Source organism: Panthera uncia, assembly GCF_023721935.1.
Source record: "Panthera uncia isolate 11264 chromosome B2 unlocalized genomic scaffold, Puncia_PCG_1.0 HiC_scaffold_24, whole genome shotgun sequence".
Lineage (NCBI taxonomy): Eukaryota > Metazoa > Chordata > Mammalia > Carnivora > Felidae > Panthera > Panthera uncia.
Genome location: NW_026057580.1, coordinates 59,532,204 through 59,558,784, shown reverse-complemented (window position 1 = coordinate 59,558,784; position 26,581 = coordinate 59,532,204). Strand labels below are relative to the sequence as shown.

The window sequence follows — 26,581 nt, the reverse complement described above, 5'->3', positions numbered from 1 at the left end:
CAGGAAGTCTTATTGAATTCCATTCATAAATAATCAGAGTTGGTGTTCCCCATGCACTTTATTGCAGAGACGATGTATTTAACAACTTAAGTATTGCAGGGGTTCTAGCCAATACAAGTAGATACACAGACCAATAAGAACAGATACCAGCTGTAAACAACCAGTACCAGGGAATACTGAGTAAATATCAGCAATGTTCAAAGAATGCACCACAATAAGGCATGATAACATATGCATACTATCACAGTACACTGTTCTGTAATTTCCTATTTACATATCCCCTCTGGTAATCTGTGAGGCCATTATGGACAGGGAGTAGTAATATTCACCTGAAATCTTATGGTGCATCAATTCTTGTTGCAAAGAAGGCCCCAATAATTTTTTTTAAATTAAGTTAAAGAAAAGCTGTGTTCACGGAACTGCCTCAACAATTCATTAAATAAATCACGTCCTATTCCTTCACAGCTTTAACCACTGGAAATTCATGAACAATGAATTCACTTTATTCATCCTGTTGGAACACCTCTGCTGAACTTTTGAACAAATCCTGCAATAAAGAGATTGCTTATCAAACCCTCAGCATTGTGGATACAATTATCCTCCCTTCTATGATTGGGGTTATCTGTTCACTGGGGCTGGTTGGCAACATCCTCATTGTATTCACTATAATAAGGTAAGATCTTCTTATTCTTTTCCGTAATTTAGGCACATTCTATACTCCCTAAATGAATCTCTTTCCCTCTATAGGATTTTTCTTAATGAAATTGGTTTGGAAATATTTGGTTAAGATAATTAAACAGGATTCTACAGATATTTTCATCATGTATTAAGTAACATCTGAGTTGTAAAACTCAAAATGAAAAGACCTAAGCCAATGCTTCCTGCTGGGTTAGGGAATTTTCTCAATCTTAGCACCATATCAGATCACCTGAGGAGCTTTTAAAAATCTTAATACAGGGGTGCCTGAGTGCCTCAGTCAGTTAAGCATCTGACTCTTGGTTTCAGCTCAGATCATAATCTCCTGGTTCATGGGTTCAATCCCCATGTCGGGCTCCATGCTGACATCATGGAGCCTGCTTGGGATCCTCTCTCTCTGACCCTCCCCTGCTCATTCTCCCTCTCTTTCTCTCTCTCTCTCTCTCTCTCTCTCTCTCTCTCTCTCCCTCATTCCCTCCCTCTTTCAAAATAAATAACCTTAAAAAAAAAACTTAATACATAGTTTCATCCTAGACTAACTAATTCAGAATCTCTAGAGGTGGAGCCCAGGCATGGAATAAAACTTCAATGCAACCATTCTATTTTCTGGCAATAAGAGTTATCCTAACAAGTTGCCCTGGTCGGTTGATGAAAGAGACTCTTTTTCACTCATTTGAGCAAGAGAGATACTCTACCTGATCACCCAAAGATTCAGGCAGTCATAGATGGTAGGCTCTTCCCTTCAGTGTAGACTATCCCCATGTAGGCCAAACTGAGAGATATCTGCTCCCTAGTACCTCCTGCCTTTGCTTCTCATCTCCCACCTCCTTCAGGTAATTTCCTCGTTCCTCTCAAACCCAGGGCATAAGGTTCAGCCTGGAAAATAGGAATAGGTTACTTATTTCCTATGGGTTTTGACACAAGGATTCAGAGTTCGTGTACATGTGCCCCATCACTACTTGATATTTTTGCTATCCTGATTATTTTCACATTTAAGTTTTACTTCTTTTAATCAATATAAGATGTTAAATTTAATTATCCTGGTCTCCAATCATGCTTATAACCACCATAAAAAAAATTGTCCATGTTCCTATATAAGAAAACACTTTTGAGAGTAACACTTAATAATAGTGTTTTCAGCATATTAACATATAATTACACCAATCTTTTGTGTAGCATATTACACTTACAAAGCACAGTTGTAAACCCGCTTAATCCAAAATAGCAGTACAATTACTATACCCATTTAGGCAAAGAGACTTAGGAGAGAAAATAACTTGCCCAGCATCACACAGTTAGTGACAGTCCTGGCATTGAACTCAGATCCCAAGATCCAGAATTCCCATGAACTCAGATTCCAAATTCTAGGTTATTTTCTCCACATTAATAAAAACAAGCAGAGGAGCCTGGGTGGCTCAGTTAGTTGAGCATCTGACTCTTGATTTTGGCTCAGGCCATGTTCCCAGGGCCATGAATGGAGCGCCGTGTCGGGCTCCATGCTGAGTGTGGACCTGTTTAAGATTCTCTCTCTCTCTCCCTCTGCCCCTCACCCAACTCGGGTGCTGTAAATATATATATAAAAATAAAACCAAAAGGGGCTTCTGGGTGGCTCAGTCAGTTGAGCATCCAACTTCAGCTCAGGTCATGATCTCGAGGCTTGTGAGTTTGAGCCCCACTGGGCTCTGTGTTGACAGCTCAAAGCCTGGAGTCTGCTGTGGATTCTATCTTCCTCTCTCTCTGCCCCTCCTCTGCTCGCGCTCTCTCTTTCAAAAATGAATAAATATTAAAAAATAAATGAAAACATATAAACAAGTCACCAAAACTAGAAAGATGGTTGGATTTACTATGTACATAGAAGAATTTTCACAGAATCAATTAAGAGCAAAAGCAACCCAGAGGATGGTGATGCAGATGACTTTCACTATTCCGGAGAAAGTTCATAACTGGTCACATTCCCCAGGTGGCTTCTTATCAGCCAGCCCACTTGCAATTTTTTTTTTAATGATTGCCTTTTTTTTAAACTTTATTTACTTATTTTGAGAGAGAGAGCGAGAGAGAGAGTGCAAGGAGGGAAGGGACAGAGAGAGAGGGAGACAGAGAGAATCCCAAGCAGGTTCGGCACTGTTAGCAGTGTGGAGCCTGACACAGGGCTTGAACTCATGAACTGCAAGATCATGACCTGAGCCGAAATCAAGGGTCAGATGTTTACCAACGGAGCCACCCAGGCACCTCTCAAATTTTTATTGTCATTATCTCTGCAGTTAAGTGTAGCACATCAACGGTATTTACACCATCCATAATTGAAGATTTATTTGGTATATTAGAATTCTACTCTTAATGAATTCAAGCATTTCTTATTGTGTCCTGTAAAGCCATTTGTGAACATCAAGCATTTTAAAATAATTTTTTAAGTGCTGTAAGTAGTTCAACTCAATACATATTGCTAATACCTATTGCAAACCCAGCACTAAGTGTTATACAAATACCAAAGAAATGCGGTAGCATCTGACTCTAAAAAGTTCAAAGACTAGCAGAAAAGCTAAGATTTAAACACATAAAATAATTTGAAAAATAATACAAGACATTAAAAACAATCAAGTGAAAAAAAAAAAAAGATGCTTCAAATATTAAGTTCCAGGAAGGAAAACAGAAGTAATCAGATATTCTCCGGAAGCATCAAGGAAGCAATAGTGCCAAGTAGAGAGTTTATAGTCAGAAACGGGAATGTTTCTCGCTCTCCCCTGTTTGCCTGTTGCTCCTGCCCACTTCTCCTTCTATCTTCCCTCATACCCCTCAGGATCTTTACTGTCCTCTCCCGGAGATACATATAGGATGTCTCACATCCATAGAGCCCCACAGGTGAGAAATCAAGTTATCATGTGTTGGCCCTACAGAAATGGTTGCATTTTTTACAGGCAATTTTTATATGCAGAGACTCTTCAGTGTTAGATTTCAGGCCCTGTGACAAGCTGTTGAAGAGATATTTGGGGCTGGAAAAAATTCTTGGTTCCCCTCTAATTACACCAATAGACAATGGCCTGATCTTATCTACTTAGCTGGAGACAAAGCTGGAAAAAAGAATAAATGTGGAATGTGAACTCTTCTAAAAGTCAGTACTTGAACTATAATTCCTGGAAACAGATTCTCAACATAAAGCAAGTAATCATTTAACTGGAAAAAAAAAGAAAACCTGAGCCATCATACTGACCAATTTATTTGCAATGGTTGTGAAAAATCTGTTCTTTCTTCTTATCATTACCATTTTATAGATAATATGTGAGAAGATACGTTAATGGAGCTTTTAAGATGAATCTTTTAATCTTTCAAAAAAAATTTGGGAGCAACTTAATTTTAATTTTTATTACTAGGACTTTAATATTTTTCTTTGTAAATTGCTGTCCAAAAATGTATTAGTCTTTCAAAAATCATTTGAAAGTAAATTAATTTTAATTTTTTTTTTGGCTTGGAATTTATCTAACACTTTGTTTTTGGAAAATTGCTCTCCAAAAATTTTAAGGCAATTTGTATTAATATTTTCATCATGCCTTGCCATGATCTTTTATTTGTTACCTTCTTAACAGATGGGTGGCTTAATTAAAATATTAAGATTACACTAAAAATAAGGAGAAGTAGATACATTTAAAGAAGATTTAGTGACTTTTCCATTTATGATGAATATTTGTATCAGGAGAGGATGAACAGAACTGAAAGTCAGTAAGATCATTAGCGATACTAGGAAACAAGAAATGAACTAACTTCTGACTTTGCCAAAGGAAGACTAAAAACATATAAGAAAAAAAATAAGTTTAAGAAATATGGAGTTTCCAGAATAAGAGGTTCTATGTGGCCATTTTAAAGAGTAAGAAGCAAATTGTGCATTAGGAAGGTGACTATAAAGTAGTGAAGCCAGATCATTACCAGTTGGTCACACTTTAAATTCACAGCAGGTCAAAAGAAAGCCAGATTAGAAAATGTAGGAGGGAAACTGGGCCAATTATAACACAATCATTTCCCCCTTTTATTCTTCAGTGGGAGACTAGTGAACTCAATCCCATTACACAACTCTGCTCCACAGTCATAGTGGGCCCTGGGAAGCTACTTCCATAAAGGGGAGGATGTTCTTCTCCATCAGATCCCTACCCCCACCTCCTGAACACATCTTTCACCTGTCGACTGACAGTCTACTGGCAGAGACTCTCTAAGGGATGCCCTGTTTCCTCATAAATAAAAAGTCCTTGTTCTGTCATTCCCTGACACTGTCAAGTCAATGAATTCATACTAAATCATGAATTCTGAAACACCTTACTTTTAGCCCTCCCAGTGGTATCTACATTTTATACAGAGATTACAAGAGGGTCAGTACATTAACCTGAAGCAATATTAAGAATCTAATACTCTTTTTTTTAATTTTTATTTATTTTTGAGAGAGAGCAAGAGCACATGTACATGAGTGGGGAAGGGGCAGAGAGAGAAGGGGGACAGAGGATCCAAAGCAGGCTCTACACTGACAGCAGTGAGCCCAATGTAGGGTTCAAACTCACAAGAGATCATGACCTGAGCCAAAGTCTGACGCTCAACCCACTGAGCCACCCAGGTGCCCCAGGAACACAAATGATCTAATGGTGGAATACCAGTTGCTAAAACAGACAGGAAGATTAAAAAGTTAGAATAAGACCCCTTCATTTTTTCTACCCAGCTTAAATCATAACTACTGGTTCCCTCTGACCCAGCCCTCAGCTGTTCTCAGAGTGTCAGCCATATGTAAGTTCTTGTTGGAGTTAACCATACTCTTGCTGCACACATATCCTATATTTCAGATGCTATAGAACCTTTCAGCCACATCTGTTCACCCGACGTGGAAAGTTGTTGGAAGAGCCTCATTGCAATGGTCCAATGAGCCAAGAAAACTCTGGAATCTAAAGGGGTTGAATGTCTTTTCCTAGGACATAAGGAGGGCATAGAAATGAAAATGGAATTGCCAGTTAGGTTCTCTTTCAACTGTATCCCACTATGTATCTAGAGCAGCATTGGCAAGTATGTCATTCTACTCTCCCATTCCAAACTCTCCCATTCATACCAGTCATCTCTAATCTGTGCACAGATCTGTCCTGTAAGTAGTGACCATGCAAAGATTCAGAATTCTTCTCATCACAGTGCTTCACAAAATCACTACTAATACATTGGGGTTTTTCCATAAGTGGGATTTAATTCAACTAGAGTTAAATGTCAGACATCAACCCGAAGATACACAAAAGCAGGAAGCTTTGGGGATACCTGGGTGGCTCAGTCAGTTGAGCATCCAACTCTTGATTTTGGCTTAGGTCATGATCCCAGGGTCCTGGAATCAAGCCCTGAGTCAGGCTCTGCACTGACAGCATGGAACCTGCTTGGATTCTCTCTCTCTCTCTCTCTCTCTCTCTCTCTCTCTCTCTTTCTCTCTCTCTCTCTCTCTCTTTCTCTCTGCCCTTCCCCTGCTAGCTCTTAATCTCTCTCAAAATAAATAAACATTTAAAAATAAAATAAATAAAATTTTTAAAAATCAGGAAGCTTCTACCATGTCCTACCACCATCTCCCACCCTAACACCACCACCCCTCTCCCAGCCCTGAGCTGGATGGAGAAAAGAAAATAGGTAGTTTTATAGACCCCAGGAATCTAGACTGCCTCGTGGGAGCTGTAGCCATAAAGGGATCTGGGATAACGGAATTGAGGCTATAGGAGGAAGATGGGGCCATGGAAGATGTGCAGCCACTGCCAGAGACGCCAATAGCTTAAAAGGATAAGAAAATGCCTTGACCCCTCCTCTCCTCCCACCCTCCAATTTCCCTCCAACAGTGCTTCCTACTGGCCAAAACCAACCAAAAGCCAGTTGGCAAGGACACCTAGGAACAAAGCTGGAGAAGAGTGGGAAAAGGATTTGAAAGCAAGTTGATCAGCAAAGCAGCCTCCCGCATGTGTGGTGTTATGTGTTTTATTTAATCCATAGCATATGTTGTTATTTATGACCATAAAATGTAAACATGTTATTAACAGTCATATTACTGTTTAAACACAAATAATAGTTATACTACTATTATCCAGTAGATAATCATTGTAATCACTTGGCATGATTCCAGCATATTTCTAAACAAATGTTGAAATAAATTATTTAAATGTTAAATAAATGTATGCTATATACATAATTGGGACTTTTTTACTTAATCAGTATGTTTCCCTTTTGATTAAATATTCTCGCAAACTATGATTTGTAACAACTACATAATTTATTGTAAGGTACTGTGCAATACCATAATTTATTTTATCATTCTCCAAATTAGTGAGCATTAGATACGGCCATGTTAACCATATGGAAAACATGTTACCTAAAAGGATCACTAGTCTACATTTTTTATTTTAAATGTTTGAGTCATGACAGAAATTTAATGAAGTCTGGCAACAGAAAATCTGGAGATGAGTTAGACCTAAAAAAAAAGAATGTAAGTTGTATAGGTAGAAATTTTACAATTTCTCCTTAATTTTTTAAAAATTTCTATGCTGTCACTCTTACCACAGAAAGCAACGATAACTATAATGTGTTATTTTTATTGCCCTATCTATCATCTTTTGCCCAGATCATCATTTGCATCAGAATTCTCTTTTTCTATACAGAATATCACCTAGAAACACTTTATTTAATTCATTTTAATTGCCACTTAATGGCTTGCACTGTCCTCCACAATGGTACTACCATAATTCATTATCAGTTGATGATGGGTACCTGTCTAGAGAAGAGCAAGGGCTGTGAATCTAATTGCTGCAATTAGACCCTAAGCAACCACTTAGAGTTTATATCCTAATTCAAGTGGAAATAACATCTGTTTATAGGCTAAAATTTATGGGGGATTTTATGGTGTTTTGCTTTGTTTTTTGTTTTTTGTTTTTTTAATGTGGAACTCTTTCTACCTGACCTCTGGGAGCTATTCTCCTCCCCTGTCCCCTCCCCATCTCCCACTGTCTGTGGCCTGGTGAGGACAGAGGATGAGAGACCAAGGACAGTCACTTGGCTGATCTTTTGGTTGACATCATCTTTTCCTCAAATCTCTTCTCATTCTGGATCTTTCTGATATGAGTCACCAACCTGCTGGGGACAGGGAACCAACATGCTTTATAGTGTCATCAACCATGCCCCAAGTGCGGTTGCTGAGTAAGTATTCGATGGCAGTAACTTCCCACACAGTGTGTGCTTGCCAGGATCTGGAGAAAGCATCCTCTCTGATTTGTTGCACACAAGGATTTTATGGCTTAGAAATAAAGTTCACAGGATGTAGAATTTTCAGCTCATGGATAATAAAGACACACATTAGCTTCCAAACCACAGAGCAAAGCCGTGTATTCAGAGTGAACTAGCAATTGTGGCATAATCTTAGGGCTAATTTTTATGTGCTCTGTACAGTCTTATTTGTCCTCAGTTCAGATGCCACTTCTGCCAAGAAATCTGCTTTGACTGTCTCCAGGGGAGGGTGCAGGGGCCCCTTTTGTGTGCTCCTTGAGCTTGCTCTAGCTTTCTCTCACCACACTGCAGTGATCTTTATGTATACACATCTAGACTACAAGCTCCTTGATGTTAGAGTTTATAGATTATTTAGCTTTGCAGCCCCAGAGCACAATATGATGCCTGATACATAATTGGTGCTCAATAAAATCTTTGTTGAAGTAATGAATAGCATCTCCCAAATAAAGATGTTACCTTTTTATTACTGAATGTCCTAACACCTTGAAGATAGGGACCAAATGAATTTTTTCAATGTTTATTTTATTTATTTTGAGAGCAAGAGAATGCACACACATATGGGAGGGGCAGAGAGAGGGAGAGAGAATCCCAAGCAGGCTCTTGTGCCATCAGCTTGGAGTCCGATATGGGGCTCCATCTCATGAACTGTGAGATCATGACCTGAGCCAAAATCAAGAGTCAGAGCCTTAACTGACTGAGCCACCCAGGTGTCCCATGGAACCAACTAAATTTTAAATTTAAATTTCTGCCCTTAGAAAATTATTTTGCCTACAGAGAAGAGAGCCACATCTAGACAGCATCGAATGCACTCCCCCCAGCAGGGGTCATGAGATTATTCTCCATGCCCTCTAACAGTTTACTCTTCAGATTTCTTCTCCACACTGTCTGGATTTCATGATCTTAATTCATAGTCTTTGCTATTGGGTTAGATATTATTGGAATATTTCTAAGTAATGGTTGAAACTTTTTAACAATGATCTGTTAGTATATGACTTAAGCTTCAGTGGGGAAAAAAATGCATTGTATAATGCAAACCACTTATTTTGCCTGTTCAGCTGTTTTTGGTGGCAGGGGTAAGTAAGGAGTAAGCCTTTTGCCTGATGGAGCTTGGAACTGGTATAATTTGTTTCTATGTAGAAATTACCCCCCAAAACTTAGTGGTTTGAAACAATCAACATTTATTATCCCACACAGTTTCAAGCGTCAAGAATCCAGAAGCAGCTTAGCTGGGTGGCTCTGGCTCAGGGTTTCTCATAAAGTTGTAGTTAGCTGTTCTCCAAGGCAACAGTCATCTTGGTGGGAGCTGAAGCATCTACTTCCAAAGTAGCCTACTCACATACCTGGAAGACTGATGCTGGTTGTAGGCAGGGGGCCTCAGTTCCTCTCCATGTGGATCTCTCCAGAGTTGCTTGAGTATCCTCCCAAGATGGTAGCTGGCTACCCCAGAGAAAGTGATCCAAGAGAGAGCAAGGAGAAAGCCTATAATGCCTGTATGCTCTTATGTCACACATTGTCATTTCCACCATATTCCATTTGTGAACAGTTGGTTACTAAGTTTAACCACACTCAAAAGGAGATAATTAGGCTCCATCTTTTGAAAGCAGTATCAAAGAATTTGTGGACATATCTTTAAGCCACCACAGAAAGTTATCAGGTATATAGTTCAAAATGTTTAAGTACACACAAGACTAGACATTCATACATGAATTTGTGTAGGTTTTCCTTTAATTTCTTTTAAAATTCACTTAGACAATTAAAAATTTGTAACAGGTGGCATAAATTGAACAAGGTGCATAATTTCAGTATCAATCCTCAGTTTCCCTGCTTTTCTTTCAGGTCCAGGAAAAAAACTATTCCTGACATTTATATCTGCAACCTGGCTGTGGCTGATCTGGTCCACATCATTGGAATGCCTTTTCTTATTCATCAGTGGGCACGGGGAGGAGAGTGGGTGTTTGGGGGGCCTCTCTGCACCATTATCACATCCCTGGATACTTGCAACCAGTTTGCCTGTGCTTCCATCATGACTGTAATGAGTGTGGACAGGTAAGTGATGAAACTCTGAAATGACTTAACATAATTCAGAAATGCTTGTGCTTTCCCATGTTTATCCCAGTTTAAGCAACATCTGCTGGTTTGTAACAGCAAAGTTCCTCTTACTTTGCTTATTTCATTGTAGGACTTCAGAATATTTTTTCCAACTTTCATAGAATTATATTTTTAATGGAAATTTTAAAACACTAAAATCTTTTTCCTATTCATTCTTTACTTCAGTATTATTTCTAATTCACTGCAAGATAAAAAATATCTTGAAATCATGAAATGTTAGAAACAAGAATGAGTGCCCCCCATCATTCTTGCCTTAAGGAAACTGAGGCCCCAAGAAGTGAGGGTATTTTCTGAAGGCACACAGGAAGTCAATGGCAGAACTGAGAACTGAAGTATGTCTCCTTACTCTCTGTCCAGGGCTATTTTTGGTATGTTCAATGTCTCACAGACTCTTGTTATCACCTGGCAGTTTGAAGGAATCTGGGAAATAAATTTGGGCTCCTGGATAGCTATGAAGAGACATTGCAGTACCAGGAAGACCATATTTTACATCTTTTACACCCATCATTATATGAGTTAACACAAATGCTGATATTTAATTAACATCATTAGAAATGCATTAGACTGTGACCTGGAATGTACCATAGCCGTATTCACCAACCATATAAGCTAATGTTATTCGAGGAGATGACAGTGATGGTGAGTACTTATGGAGCCAGGGAGTGGTGGAGCCCAGTTCCAAGCTGTCTCTAGAGATGGCAGATGGCTCATAACAACTTTATTATCTGACCTCTTCAGGAAGCAGGCAAGCTAGGATGTCCCTGCAATATCTAGATGCAAGGACCTCCAGACTAGGTCTTAGCAACATTCCCCAAATAGAAACAAGCCCTAAAGATACAGTAACATGCAAAACAGGAATGGTCTCAGAGAACAACTCACTTAAAATCTCCATCCACCTTCTTCCCATACCTACCCCAACCCAGCATACTTGACCCCCTCTTGCTCTGATCTACTTTTTCTTTCTCCTTTGTTTCCAATATATTATATAGTATAATTTGCTTTTTGTTTGGATGTGTGTGTGTACTGTTTATTGTTCAGTTTCCCCTACCCCTCAAATGTAAATTCCATGAAGTCAGGGTCTTTGATCACTAATAAATCCCAAGTGTCTATGTGACAGTGCCTGGCATATAGGTGCTCAAAAAATACTGACAAATGAATGACTGTCAGTCTTGAGTGCTATGTTAAATTTCCCTGGGTCCTTCCAGGACCTCTTCCTGAGCTCTGCCTCTTTTTCCACTCCATGTGTGTCTTTGGGGTGAGGATGTGATGATCAGTTTTTCAAATGAAAAAACAAAGGAATAGTGAGGTTCATAGAAATCATTCAGTGGATCATTATTCAGACATGAATAATGATGGTGATGTTTAATGCATTTTTTATATCCTACTGCATTTCTGCAAAAGAATTCTCAAAATATAGATTGTGCTTCTCAATTTATAATTAACAGCACATTTAAAAATCAATGTAGGGGGGCGCCTGGGTGGCTCAGTCGGTTGGGCGTCCGACTTCAGCTCAGGTCACGATCTCACGGTCCGTGAGTTCGAGCCCCGGTCGGGCTCTGGGCTGATGGCCCAGAGCATGGAGCCTGCTTCCGATTCTGTGTCTCCCTCTCTCTCTGCTCCTCCCCCATTCATGCTCTGTCTCTCTCTGTCTCAAAAATAAATAAACGTTAAAAAAAAAATTAAAAAAAAAATCAATGTAGGTCTGTTTGGTTCATCTGATGCCAGCCATTGCTGACAATGTCTTAGGTAAAGCCTGGTGAGCTTGGCCGCTGTTCCAACGCAGGGTGAGGGTGCAGCAGAGGACAGGCCCACTGAAAGAAAGCAATCTAAAGCACAGGTATTACCAGTCATAAGCACAGGTATTACCAATCATAATCCCATTCTCAGAGATAATAAAAGCCTATTCAGACCCTGTACCCTGAAGGCAGGAGAGTTTTTGGCTTTTTCTTTAAAGAAAGGAAATTGTACCTCTTCTGTAAACCTCTTACTGCAAATAAAGTGAATGGACGTGGTCTGCACTGGAACAGACCAACTATATACATTCCCTAATGTTCACCGGTTCTTTTCTGTGAGTGTATGTGTACATGTGCATGTGTGTCATATATATGAATGTCACTTTTTAATTTTTTCATCCTTTTTTTAATGTTTACTTAGAGAGTGAGAGAGAGAGAGAGCAAGTGGTGAGAGGCAGAGAGAGAGAGAGAGAAAGACAATCCCAAGCCGGCTCCACGCTCAGCACAGAGCCCAACATGGGGCTCAATTTCATGACCATGAGATCATGACCTAAGCCAAAACCAAGAGTTGACACTAAACTGACCGAGGCACCCAGGCACCCCTTAATGTCACTTTTTTAGTCTAATGGACACAGTATGCTAAAATTTTATTTTAGAATTAAGGCACTTGAATACTTACCCTTCTCTCTGTCCTCACTCTAGAGATTACATGGCCAGAGAGAAATTAAGAGTCTGTAAAACTGAACCTTTTCCTTCTTGGCATTTCTTATGGTTCCAACTGTACTAAATGCATAAAACTTCAACAAAATCTGAGATTTTGTAAAACAGAAATGGAGTTTTCTTTGCAAGGCCATAACCATGGCATTGGCCATGTCAGTGCCAAGAGTAAGCCTTATCACTTACACATTTAAGTCATTTTAAATGTTTATTTATTTTTTGAGAGAGAGAAAGCACATACATATGCACATGCAAGCAGGGAACATTTAAGCCATTCAAGTATTGCCAATTTAACAGATCAGAAATTTCAAATGCATTTGATAATTTCTCTCCTTCTTTCTCTGATTAATAATAACTACAGGTGTGTGGAATATTTCAATAGTAGGTTCCTACTTCCAAACAATACCCATATTTATTCTTCCAATCCATGAGCACAGAATTTTTTTCCATTTCTTTATATCTTCTTCAATTTCCTTCATAAACTTTCTATAGTTTTCAGCATACAGATCTTTTACATCTTTGGTTAGGTTTATTCCTAGGTATTTTATGATTCTTGGTGCAATTGTGAATGGGATCAGTTTCTTTATTTGTCTTTCTGTTGCTTCATTATTAGTGTATAAGAATGCAACTGATTTCTGTACATTAATTTTGTATCCTGTGACTGTGCTGAATTCATGTATCAATTCTAGCAGACTTTTGGTGGACTCTATCCGGTTTTCCATGTATAATATCATGTCATCTTCAAAAACTGAAAGCTTGACTTCATCTTTGCCAATTTTGATGACTTTGATTTCCTTTTGTTGTCTGATTGCTGATGCTAGAACTTCCAACACTCTGTGAAACAACAGCGGTGAGAGTGGACATCCCTGTCGTGTTCCTGATCTCAGGGAAAAAGCTCTGTTTTTCCCCATTGAGGATGATATTAGCTGTGGGCTTTTCATAAATGCCTTTTAGGATGTTTAAGTATGTTCCTTCTATCCCAACTTTCTTGAGGGTTTTTATTAAGAAAGAATGCTGAATTTTGTCAAATGCTTTTTCTGCATCGATTGACAGGATCATATGATTCTTATCTTTTCTTTTATCATTGTGATGTATCACATTGATTGATTTGTGAATATTGAACCATCCCTGCAGCCCAGGAATGAATCCCACTTGATCATGGTGAATAATTCTTTTTATATGGTGTTGAATTCGATTTGTTAGTATCTTATTGAGAATTTTTGCATCCATATTCATCAGGGATATTGTTAAAATGTCAATACTACCCAAAGCTATCTACACATTCAATGCAATCCCAATCAAAATTGCACCAACATTCTTCTCAAAGCTATAACAAGCAATCCTAAAATTTTTATGGAACCACAAAAGACCCCGAATAGCCACAGTAATATTGAAGAAGGAAGACCAAAGTGGGAGGCATCACAATCCCAGACGTTGCCTCTACTACAAAGTTGTAATCATCAAGACAGCATGGTACTGGCACAAAAACAGACACATAGACCAATGTAATAGAATAGAGACTCCAGAATTGGACCCACAAAAATATGGCCAACTAATCTTTGACAAAGCAGGAAAGAATATCCAATGGAAAAAAGACCAGCTCTTTAACAAATGGTGCTGGGAGAACTGGACAGCAACATGCAGATGAAACTAGACCACTTTCTTACACCATTCACAAAAATAAACTCAAAATGGATAAAGGACCTGAATGTGAGACAGGAAACCATCAAAACCCAAGAGGAGAAAGTAGGAAAAAACCTCTCTGACCTCAGCCACAGCAATTTCTCACTTGACACATCCCCAAAGGCAAGGGAATTAAAAGCAAAAATGAACTATTGGGACCTCATGAAGATAAAAAAAAAACTTCTGCACGGCAAAGGAAACAATCAACAAAATTAAAAGGCAACCAGTGGAATGGGAAAAGATATTTGCAAATGACATATCGGACAAAGGACTAGTACCCAAAATCTATAAAGAACTCACCAAACTCCACACTCGAAAAACAAATAATCCAGTGAAGAAATGGGCAGAAGACATGAATAGACACTTCTCTAAAGAAGACATCCAGATAGCCAAGAGGAACATGAAAAGATGCTCAGCATCACTCCTCATCGGGGAAATACAAATGAAAACTACACTGAGATACCACCTCATGCCAGTCAGAGTGGCTAAAATGAACAAATCAGGAGACTATAGATGCTGGAGAGGATGTGGAGAAACGGGAACACTCTTGCACTGTTGGTGGGAATGCAAACTGGTGCAGCCGCTCTGGATAACAGTGTGGAGGTTCCTCAAAAAATTAAAAATAGATCTACCCTATAACCCAGCAAAGCCCTGCTAGGAATTTACCCAAGGGTTACAGGAGTGCTGATGCATAGGGGCACCTCTACCCCAATGTTTATAGCAGCACTTTCAACAATAGCCAAATTATGGAAAGAGCCTAAAATGTCTGTCAACTGATGAATGGATAAAGAAATTGTGGTTTATATACACAGTGGAATACTACTTGGCAATGAGAAAGAATGAAATATGGCCTTTTGTAGCAACATGGATGGAAATGGAGAGTGTTATGCTAAGTGAAACAAATCATACAGAGAAAGAAAGATACCATATGTTTTCACTCTTATGTGGATCCTGAGAAACTTAACAGAAGACCATAGGGGAGTGAAAGGGGGAAAAAAAGTTACAGAGAGGGAGGGAGGCAAACCATAAGAGACTCTTAAAAACTGAGAATAAACTGAGAGTTGATGGAAGTTGGGAGGGAGGGAAAAGTGGGTGATGGGCATTGAGGAGGGCACCTGTTGGGATGAGCACTGGGTGTTTCATGGAAACCAATGTGACAGTAAATTTCATAAAAAAAAAAAAGAGAGGTACATTAAAAAATCAATACCAAAAAAATTTTGTAAACATCCAAAATATTAAATGTATAAACCTCCAGATGAAAGCTGCCTAAACTCTCATAGATGGCTACTTTTGTAAATATATTCTCTAGAACATCAAAAGTCAGTAAGTAGGAGCCAAACCCCCCATTCAACAAATATTTATTGAGTATGACCATAGGTCAGGAACTATGCTGGATACAAATGATACAAGAGCATTAAACTAATAGTCAAGGTTCCTGCTTTCCTGGGGCTTCCATTCCTGAGATGTAGACAGACATTAAGTGAAGAGTCACACAGCAAATGTGTGTTTCCACACAGTGATACATACTAGGAAAGAAAAGCAGAGTTCCCCCACCATCTGCATTTATAGTCATGGGCCCTTGTATAGAGTAAGTAGTCAAGGGAGGCTTCTCTGAGACACACAGACTATTTTTTTAAATAATATTTTAAGTTTATTTATTATTGAGAGAGAGAAAGAACACAAGCTGGGGAGAGGCAGAGAGAGAGGGAGACAAAATCTGAAGCAGGCTCCAGGCTCTGAGCTGTCAACACAGAGCCCGATGTGGGCTCAAACCCACAGACCCACAGACCATGAGACCACGAACTGAGCCGAAGACAGACACTCAACCGACTGAGCCACCCAGGCGCTCCAAGACACACAGACTATTAAATGGAGACTCAAAGGAAGAGCAAGAGGAAACAGAGGGAGATTCTTCCAGGCAAGTAAGACAGCATGCACCTGGCCTTGAAAGGGGAGAGAGCTTAAAGGAAGGCCATAGTGAGACTGGAACAAGCTGCAGCCTCAGTGACAGGCAGGGCCAGGTGAAGAAAGACTTGGCAAATAATGGTAAGAATTCTGAATTTTATCTGAAAGGAGATGGAAAACCAGTGAGGGGTTTTCAGGTGGGAGAAGGAGGGTGTTGGGGTGAAGATACAATCAGAGAAGATTCCCTAATCTATTGATGCCATGACTCCATTATCCTTTCATCCCAGACAAAATGATGGTTGGGCTGCTGTACAATCACTACCTCGTGATTGTACACGAGGGAGGGAGGGGTCCTTCTCTCCTCAGCCACAGGTAATGAAGGTGCAATGTGCAGGAGAGGAGCAGCTGGGGTACCCTGGGCCACAAACGTCTCCCTGAATGCCAAGGGGTCCCTTAACTAAGTGTCCCTTAAAAAGTTCTGCCTCTCATGCAAAATTGAAAGAACAGGGGACAAGCAATTTTTTTTTATTTTTAGAAATCTTAAGTAGCTCTACAAAAATTAAATAACCACTAGAACATGTTTTACATTTATTTGATGTGTATGGATACTGCCTTCCAACACCCCCACCTCCAGCAAAACTGTGCTTTCACAGATAACCTTCCTTCTGGGTCTAGGCTGTTTCTCGCCTTTTAGCTTTCAGTTGGCTCTGAAACATTCTTGGACTTGCTGGAGAACCAAATATATTTAATATGTCAGGACTTCAAGCTTCATTAATGATTATGCTTTTTTTCTGAATTAAAAATGGGGAGGAAAAAGAAAAGAAAGAAAACCTCATCCCCATGAAATTAGCCCATTTCCCCTCTTTGGCCTGCAGCCTAAATTCCTGGAAATCTGCATTGTCTGCACTAGTCATGTTGGTTTATCCTCACTGTGATTCCCATGGACTGCTTTCCAAGAGCCTGGGGCCCCCACTGGAAAGTCATCTGGGCAGAATGCCTGTCCCCATGGGCCAGAACCTCATCCTGCCTGGGGACTCTCCTACCAGCCAGTGCACTTGCCTCCTTCCTGCCTCCATGTCAGTAAATCCTACTGGGAAGAAGGCCCCTCTCCCCTGGAGGAAATCCCCGCTCAGAAGCAAAGTTTTCCAGAACCCAGCCTACATAGGAAGCACTTTTGTAAAGACAGTTTTCACAGGGCAGAATTTTACCATTATCAGTGTGTTCGGGGAAGTGACAGCTATTTCAGTGAGTGGTTTATTCAGACTTGCAGGGTCAAGAATTGTTTTCTCTACAGGTACCAGTCAGCTCTTAAAAAATAGAACTTTCTTTTACCCTGATAGAGGTGTGCTTCAGGGAAGATAATAATACTAATAATTTACTCTTGTCATGAACCTTTCATCCTGGCAGCTCAGCGTTTTATTGATTGTTCCCAAACCCTTCTTAACTGGCTTTGCAGGTACTTGGCTCTCGTCCAACCATTTCGACTTACAAGTTGGAGAACGAGGTACAAGACCATCCGCATCAATTTGGGCCTTTGGGCAGCTTCCTTTATTCTGGCATTGCCTGTCTGGGTCTACTCGAAGGTCATCAAATTTAAAGACGGCGTGGAGAGTTGTGCTTTTGATTTAACATCCCCTGACGATGTACTCCGGTAGGTTGTTAAAACTTAAGAAAAATAGAGTTGAATTAAGTTGTGAAGTGCTTCATCCTCCTTGTCAACACGTGGGCAGCTGCACACAGTGTCCTTGGGGATCCTCTAAGGGGCAGTCTCCCCGCTTCGCTTTCTGCTTTCCACAATCAAGTTGGTAGCCTGATTTTAAGGAGAGGGTAACCTTTAGAAAAAGATTTGGAGTTTAATTATGTAGCCTCAGTGGACACAAGTATATTTAAATATGGATTTTAAAGATCCATGGCAACCAGACACAGCAGGAATGCAAAAATCAAGGGAGGGGCAAAATTTCCAAAAGGGTCTAGGCATTACCAAGATTCCAACCTTAACAGTGTGCCACTGGAGTTTGGTTTAAGTTTTCCCTCCCTCCCAAAAGATATATTCAAGTCCTAATTCTTAGTACCTATGAATGTGACCTTATTTAGAAATAGGGTCTTTGCAGATATCATCAAGTTAAATGAGGTCATACTGGATTTGAGTGTGCCTTAAATCCAGTGATTGGTGTCCTCAGAAGGAGAGTGAGGTTTGAAGAGACACAGGAGAGAGCCTGTGAAGACAGAGGCAGGGATTGGAGTGATGTGTCTACAAGGGAAATAACACCAAGGATTGCCAGAAACTACCAGAGAGGCATGGCATAGATTCTTCCTCAGAGCCTCCAAAAAAAACCCAACCCTGCCAACATCTTAATTTCATACTTTTTTTTTTTGAGAAAGAGAGAGTTGGGGAGAAAGGAAAAAAGAGAATCCTAAGCAGGCTCTACGCTCAGCAGACCCCAACTTGAGGTTTGATCTCACAACCGTGAGATCATGCCATGAGCTAAAATGAAGAGTTGGACACTTAATTGACTGAGCCACCCAGGTGCCCCTTAACTTCTACCTCCACAACTGAGACAATAACTTTCTGTTGCTTTAAGCCACCCAGTCATTTGTTACAGCAGCTCTGGGTAACTAACAAGGCAGCCAATACAACTTATTTCTCACATTTTAATTTGAAAAGAAAAATTAAGTCAAAAATTTTTGTTCGAAATTTTGAATATATCCTTGGAGTCTATGACTAAAATTTTTTGACCGCCTACTACAGGCTACGTATTGTGCTAGGTGCTTTTCACATACATTATCTCCAGTCAATTTGGAAGATTCCTTTTTCCCATCTACCACTTGTCAAATAGGTGAGTCATTTCTGCGTCATGTAGTCACAGCCCAAGAGGGATGGAGGTAGAGGCCCTTGCAAGGCTACAAATCCAGTAACAAAAATCTCCAGAGGACCACAACATCAGTAGGAGTGATTGTTAATTCATTATTTTCTCCCACCGGCACTGGCAGCACTCACAGACAAAAACCATCTGCCAATCTAAAGGTGAAATGATATTTAATCACTGGTGGCTGACAGATTATTCATATGAACCCCGACCTGTCTAACAGAGCAGCACAACCTGAGATGTCTAGAGGACTCAGCCTGTGTCAAAGAAATAATAATGATTATTTTGCACCAGCAGCTGCATCTGCTGGTTTTGGTTGGTTATCATAAGGGCAATCCTGAGGTTCTAGCCTCTGTTGTTACTCCCCAGAATTAAGTTCTTATGGTGAACTGAGACTGAAACCAATGTGTGGCTTTCAGTGTCCCTCTGCTCCCAGGTGCTCTCCCTGCACCACCCTGTGCACACCTACCCAGTGTGGGCTGCCTTCTTTCACCAACACCAAGCTTCTTCCAGGCAGGAGGATACCTGGAATCCATGCAAAAATGGAACTGGCTTACCTGAGAATTTTCCCCAGGGGATCTCAAGGAAAAGACTGGCTCATTTCACAACAGGCCCTTTGAGAGGCCATGGGGTCTTGATTACAATGGTGGGCTGTGCAACTCAACTCTCTTGTGGATTCAAATCCCACCTCTCCTACTTACTAGCTGGATACCCTCAGGCAAGCCACTTAACCCCTCTGTCCCTTAGTTTGCTCTTCTATAACAGGAGAATACTAATGGCAATTGTAATCAGGCATTGAACAGATTCAATGGATTAAAATATGTCAAGTACTCAGATCAGCATATACTATATAATAAATGCTACTTGCTGTTCCGTACTGTTGTAGATAACACTAAAGATAATGGTAATAATATGTATTCTCACCTGTTTGTACTCAGTAGTGCTGGGCTTGGCTAGAGAACAGATGAGCACCATTGTTGGCAAATAATGAAGAGCAAGACTTCTCTACATAAAAGCAGCAAAGATCCTTAACTTTTCCCCCAAAGACTTTTATCCTGAGCCCTGAGAAATTAGAAAATCATGCCTCATAAACTGTAAAAGCCAGTTCCTGGCAATGTGAATGTAACAGCCATGTCTTCTCTCTCTCTCATTTTACAGGTATACACTTTATTTGACAATAACAACTTTTTTTTTCCCTCTGCCTTTGATTTTGGTATGCTATATTTTAATTTTATGCTATACTTGGGAGATGTACCAACAGAATAAGGATGCCAGATGGTAAGTATTTACTCTATTTTGTTTTATTTGTTGAAAGAACAATTCAGAGATCCTAAGACATCAACAACAGAAATTTAAACAACAATCACTTGAAACATACCACATTTAGACATACGGGCATTAATGTTTATATGAGGCATTTTCTGAAATATGTTCTGAAGCAGCTATTTGAGGACCTCCCAGTGATAAATCTTGCCATACTAATGTTATAGTTTCATAAAAATCTAAACAGAACTCAATAAAAAAAAAGAATATTTTTATATTTGTTATCAACGTTACTTAAATGTTTTGTTTGTACACTTTGAAGAGTTGTGTACATATGTAAATATCCTAGATGCCATGTATAACTTTCTAATTTTGTGCTTAATCTTTTAATTTGGAGGAAAAGAATCTCATTAATACTTGAATATTTAGGACGAGATTAATTAGGACTGAATAAAACCAAAGATTTACCTTAAGACAATAGACTTGGGAAGAAACTTTAAAAATAGTTGTCAGTAAAACTGTATGAATAAGTCTAAATTATTTTCTACTTGAAACTGTCTATATCAAGTTAAGTAAGTCAGTGAACACATAACATGTTGGATTTTAAGACAAACATTAAATTTTGTCTTTAGAATAGATTACTGTATTTTGGAAAGACAAGATCACTAGATCTCCCACACATCACCCCCTCTTAATCCCCTTTACCTATTTCACCCATCCCCCCACCCACATCCTCTCTGGCAACCAACAGTTTGTTCTCTATATTTAAAAGTCTTGGGGTTTTTTTTCCCCCTTTAAAAAAAAAAAAAAAAAACGTTTACTTGTTTGAGAGACAGAGAGAGAAAGAGGAAGTGAGATAGAGACAGAGAGAGAGGGAGAGAATCCCAAGCAGGCTCTTTCACTGTCAGCTTGGGGCCTGATATGGGGCTCACAAACTGTGAGATCACAAACTGTGATCATCACAAACTGTGAGATCATGACCTGGGGCCAAAACCAAAAGACAGATGCTTAACTGGCTGAGTGCCCTAGTATCCCAAAGATTTGGGACCACTGTGTTATCATTTTTATTTGTGTCCACATTTTTTTATTTCCTATTTGATTTCTTGATTGACCCACTCATTATTTAGTAGCATGTTATTTAACCTCCATGTATTTGAGCTCTTTCCAGGTTTTTTCTTATGGTTGATTTCTAGTTTCATAAGTATATGGTTAGAAAAAGATGTATGATATGACTTTGATCTTTTTGAAATTGTTGAAACTTGTTTTATGGCCTATTCTGGAGAATGTTCCATGTGCACTTGAAAAGAATGTGTTTTCCACTCTTTTAAAATGGAATGTTCTGAATATATCTTAGATCCATCTGGTCCAGTATGTCATTCAAAGCCACTATTTCCTTGTTGATTTTCTATCTGATCTACCCATTGATGTAAGTAGGGTGTTAAAGTCCCCTATCAGTGTATTCCAATCAATTACTTCCTTTATGTCTGTTAATAGTTGTTTTACGTATTTGGGTGCTTCGATGTTGGGTGCATAAATATTAACAATCGTTATATCTTATTGGATTGTTCCCTTTATGATTATGTAATGTCCTTGTTTGTGTCTAGTTACAGTCTTTGTTTTAAAGTCTATTTTGTCTGATATAAATAATGCTACCCCAGCTTTCTTTGTACTTTCATTTGCAAGGTAAATGTTTTTCCATCCCTTCACTTTCAATCTGCATGTGTCTGTAGAAATGAAATGAGTCTCTTCTATGCAACATATAGATGGGTGTTACTTATTTATCCATTCAGTCACCCTATCTTTGATTGGAGCATTTAGTCCACTTACATCCAAAGTAATTATTGATAGGTATGTACTTACTGTCATTTTCTAATTTTATGGTTGTTTTTGTACTTCTTTGTTCCTTTCTTCTCTTGCTCTCTTCTCTCATGGTTTGATGACTTTCTTTAATGATGTACTTGGATTCCTTTCTTTTTTAAATTTTGCACATCTATTACGGGTCTTTGATTTGTGGTTATCCTCAGTTTATATGTAACATCTTATGCATATAGCAGTCTATATTAAGTTGATGGTCACTTAAGTTTGAACCCATTCTAAAAGCACTAAATTTTTACTCCCACCTCCCCAGTATTTTAGGTATATGGTGTTATTATTTACATTCTTTTATTTTGTGAATCCCTGGGCTGATTTTTATAGATATACTTATTTTTTCTGCCTTTCTGCTTTCTACTTTTCTTATTCCTACTTTCAGTTTTTCCTTTACACTCAAAGAATCCCCTTTAATATTTCTTATGAGGTTGGTTTACAGGTGATGAATTTCTTTAACTTTTGTTTGAGATACTCTTTATCTCTCCTTCTACTCTGAATGATAGCCTCACTGGACAGAACATTCTTGGTTGCAGGGGCTTTTTCTTTCAGCACTTTGGATATATCATGCCACTCCTTTCTTGCCTGCAAGGTTTCTGCTAAAAAATCAACTGATAGCCTTATGGCACTTCCCTTATATGTAAATGTTTTCTTTTCTCTTGCTGCTTTTAAAATTCTCTCTTTATCACTGTTTTTGCCATTTTAATCATTATGTGTCTTGGTGTGGATCTCCTTGGGTTGATTTTGTTGGGAGCTCTCTGTGCCTCCTATATCTGGATGTCTGTTTCCTTCCTCAGATTAGAGAAATTTTCAGCTATTGTCTCTTAAATAAATTTTCTGCCCCCATTTCTCTCTCTTCTCTTTCTGGGATCCCTGTTAATACAAACGTTATTTGTATGCTTGACTGCATCGTTGAGTTCCCTTAATCTATTCTCATTTTTTATTATTCTTTTTCTCTCTCTCTCTCCTGTTAAGCTTGATTGCTTTCTATTATTCCATCTTCCCGATCACTGATCCATTATTCTGTTTCCTCTATTCTACTATTTTATACTCACTTTGGTAGTACAAATATCTTTATTCTGCTATTAATTCCCTCTACTGTTTTTTTTTAATTTCAGTAATTTCTCAAGTCCAGTGAGTATCTTTATAACCATTACTTTAAATTCTCTATCAGGCATATTGCTTATCTCCATTTCATTTGGCTCTCTTGCTGTGATTTTGTCCTGTTCTTTCATTTGAGATCTATTCCTCTGATTCTCATCTTGTCTAGCACTCTATGTCTATTTCTATGTGTTGGGGAAATCAGCTACATCTCCTGCTTTTGAAAGTGATGTCCTAATGAAGAAGGGGTTCTATAGTGCCCTGCAGTGCAATGTTCTCTGTTCATCAGAATCTGCTGCTTCACGGGTGTCTCCTATGTGTGTTGCATGTGCCCTACTATTATGGCTGAACTGCATTTGACTTCAGTCCAGTCATTTGCAATGGCTCTCTGTTGGTGGTGGGCAGAATTTGGGTCCTGTATTGTTAATGGATCAGTATGGGGCTATTGTGGGCTTGAGTTGGGTCAGACCACGCATCTGCCAGAGATGCAATAACATCAAACTACAGGGGACTCTCCCCGTGTTGTCTCCTGAGAAGCTTTCATTGGTGGTCAGGAACTATAGTCAGACCAGATGTCTGCCCCCAGTCCACTGCTGGAGCCACAGTGAAACTTCTGTGTGTGGTTATCTTCTTCTCTCTCCAGGACAGAGTCACTTTGTTTTTGTTTTTGTTTTATTTTTTAATGTTTTTTTTTTTTTTTTGAAGAGAGAAAGACAGAGTGTGAGGGGTCAAGGGACAGAGAAAGAAGGAGACACAGAATCCAAAGCTGGCTCCAGGCTTTAAGCTGTCAGCACAGAGCCTGATACTGGGCTAGAACTCACGAACCACAAGACCATGACCTGAACTGAAGTCAGACACTTAACTGACTGAGCCACTCGGGCACCCCAGACAGGAGTCATTTTGGAGTGATGCTGGCCACTGGCAGGGCTGCTTACACACTGCCAAGCTTGTGGCAGTGCTTTGGATGGGCTCCAGCCAAAGGCATATTGGAGGAGGCAGGTCTGCAGGAGAACGTGGGGGTGGGGTACACTTTTAGCAAGCTAGGTAGAGAGTGTTCATGCTGGTTCCCCAGGTGTCCATGCTCTTTTATTCTTGGATAAGTCTCCTAATGATTTCTGCCCCTCCAGCACATGTTCTGAGATTAATAAATAAATCACAGATATTTTTCAAACTGCTGCTTCTGTGCTGTATCTACGAGGGACTGTGGTTGTGCTGTCTCTTTAGGGGTGGGAACTCAGTTTCCTTCCGCCCTTTTACTCTCCCAGAGATGAGCCTGCTGATTTTTAAAGTTCCAGGTATTAGGCCTCACTGATTGTAAAAACTTGGGAAGTTAAGCCCTTCTGGTTTTAAATCCAAATGTGGAGATTCGTCTTCCCAGTTCAGATCCCCCCTGCCTAGGATGTCTAGTGTAGGCTCTGCTCTTCTGCCTTCTTCATGCTTGCAGCTTTCTGCCCTCCTGTGGACAGCCTTACATGTCAGTTTTGCTCCTGACCACACCTTTGCCCTTCCTACCATTTGTGATGTGGCCTCTTCTCTATGATTAACTTTGTAGAGTCTGTTCTGTCAGGTTTTGGGTCATTTTCTGGGTTATTTACAACTGATATGGGTGTTATCTAGTTGTATCTGTGAGATGAGGTGAGTTTAGGATTCTCCTAACCCACCATCTTCCCTGGAAGTCAAATAGGTGATCAATTTAACCATGAGTCAAAATCTGTGGCAAACTCTGGTGCCAAAGGTTTAGGTGTTTTATTGACCCATGACATTTTTTCCCACTTAGCTTCCTGAAATTCTCTGGAAATGTTGCATTCCCATTTAGAATGGAAAAGGGAAGCAGCCACAGTTATAGAAAAATAATTTAGCTTCTAAATGTATCACAGGCAGCTGAGCTGGGAAGACAGTTGAAATGGAATCACATGGAGTATTAAGACACTGACAGTTGGAGATGATGCTTGAGCCCTTTTAAGACCATTCTCCAAAACAGATCACTTTGTTCCCAGCACTTTCCTCAGAAATGCAAAGAGCATCTTATGAAACAAATCTCATACTGTCCAATTACCCCTCAAAATGCAAATAATTAGAGGAATGATGGTGCCTACTCAGATAAGCTGCAGAAGAATCATTATCTTACAAAGATTTTCAGTTGCCGTGCTTTTTTTTTAATCATTCCCTGGGCTTTTTCATCTGCTTCAACTACGTCCCTGGGACATTTCTATTAAATATCTAAATATAACATGATAAAACTTGGGAAGTTTCAAATTTTATCTGGAATAATTTTAAATTACTAGAAAAGTTCCATAAATAGTACAGAGTTCCTATACAGTCCTCACTTTGTTCCTCCATGAATATACTACCCTGCCATGATGCATTTGTCCAAGCAAAGAAAATGGCATTGGTACATTACTACTAACTAAACTCTACCCTTAATTGGATTTCTCCAGTTTTTTCATTAAAGCCTCTTTCTGGCCCAGGATTCAATGCAGAATACCACATTGCATTTAGTTGTCATGTCTCCCCAGTCTCCTCTAGTCTATGAGAGTTTCCTGCTCTTTCCTTGTTTTTCATGACCTCGAGGGTATTAAGGAGTACTGGTCAGGTATCCCATAGAATGTTCCCAATCTGGACTTGCCTGATATTGTATCACAATTAGACTGTAGTTATGTGCTTTGGGGAAAGATCAGTTCTTCTCATCACAACACATCAGGGGGCTCATGGTAACTGCATGACATCTCTGTTAATGAAAGCTCTAGGAAATCACTGCCCCATAATTTCTCTGGTTGTTTATGTTCTGTCTATCCTGATGCTTCCTTTGTAGTCATAATCCCGGTGTTCCAAAGCAACGAGTGATGAAGCTGACAAAGATGGTGCTGGTGCTGGTGGCAGTCTTCATCTTAAGTGCTGCCCCCTATCACGTGATACAACTGGTGAACTTACAGATGGAGCAGCCCACGCTGGCTTTCCATGTGGGTTATTATCTCTCCATCTGTTTCAGCTATGCCAGCAGCAGCATTAATCCTTTTCTCTACATCGTGCTGAGTGGAAATTTCCGGAAACGCCTGCCTCAAGTGCAAAGGAGAGTGACTGAGAAGGAAATCAACAATATAGAAAATACCTTGAAATCCAGCTTTTAGGAGAGCACACGTATCACCAAAAGTCTAGATAGGCTTGTCTATGTTATTGGTATTATTAGAAAGAGCAGGTGAAACAGTGTGCTTATGTGCATCCTTCCTGTGTATTTGTGACTCTCAGTAGCATGGAATGGAAGTGTAACCATTCAAATGCAATGAGTTTAATATGCTAACTTTAGTAAGATGTAAAATATTTGTTCACGTTGGGAGTATAGAAAGGGATAGTCTAAGATCCCTGAGCTCCATG

At 39.5% G+C, this 26,581-nt stretch overlaps 1 protein-coding gene across 1 annotated transcript; it reads left to right on the top strand.

The window, feature by feature from the left end:
* Positions 1-491: 491 nt before the first annotated feature.
* On the top strand, positions 492-26,581 carry MCHR2 (melanin concentrating hormone receptor 2). Its single transcript, XM_049654056.1, has 5 exons — positions 492-673; positions 9,802-10,011; positions 17,569-17,763; positions 20,138-20,257; positions 26,022-26,581. Exons 1-5 carry the CDS (start codon positions 492-494, stop codon positions 26,335-26,337), a joined length of 1,023 nt encoding a protein of 340 aa, XP_049510013.1. The 3' UTR covers positions 26,338-26,581.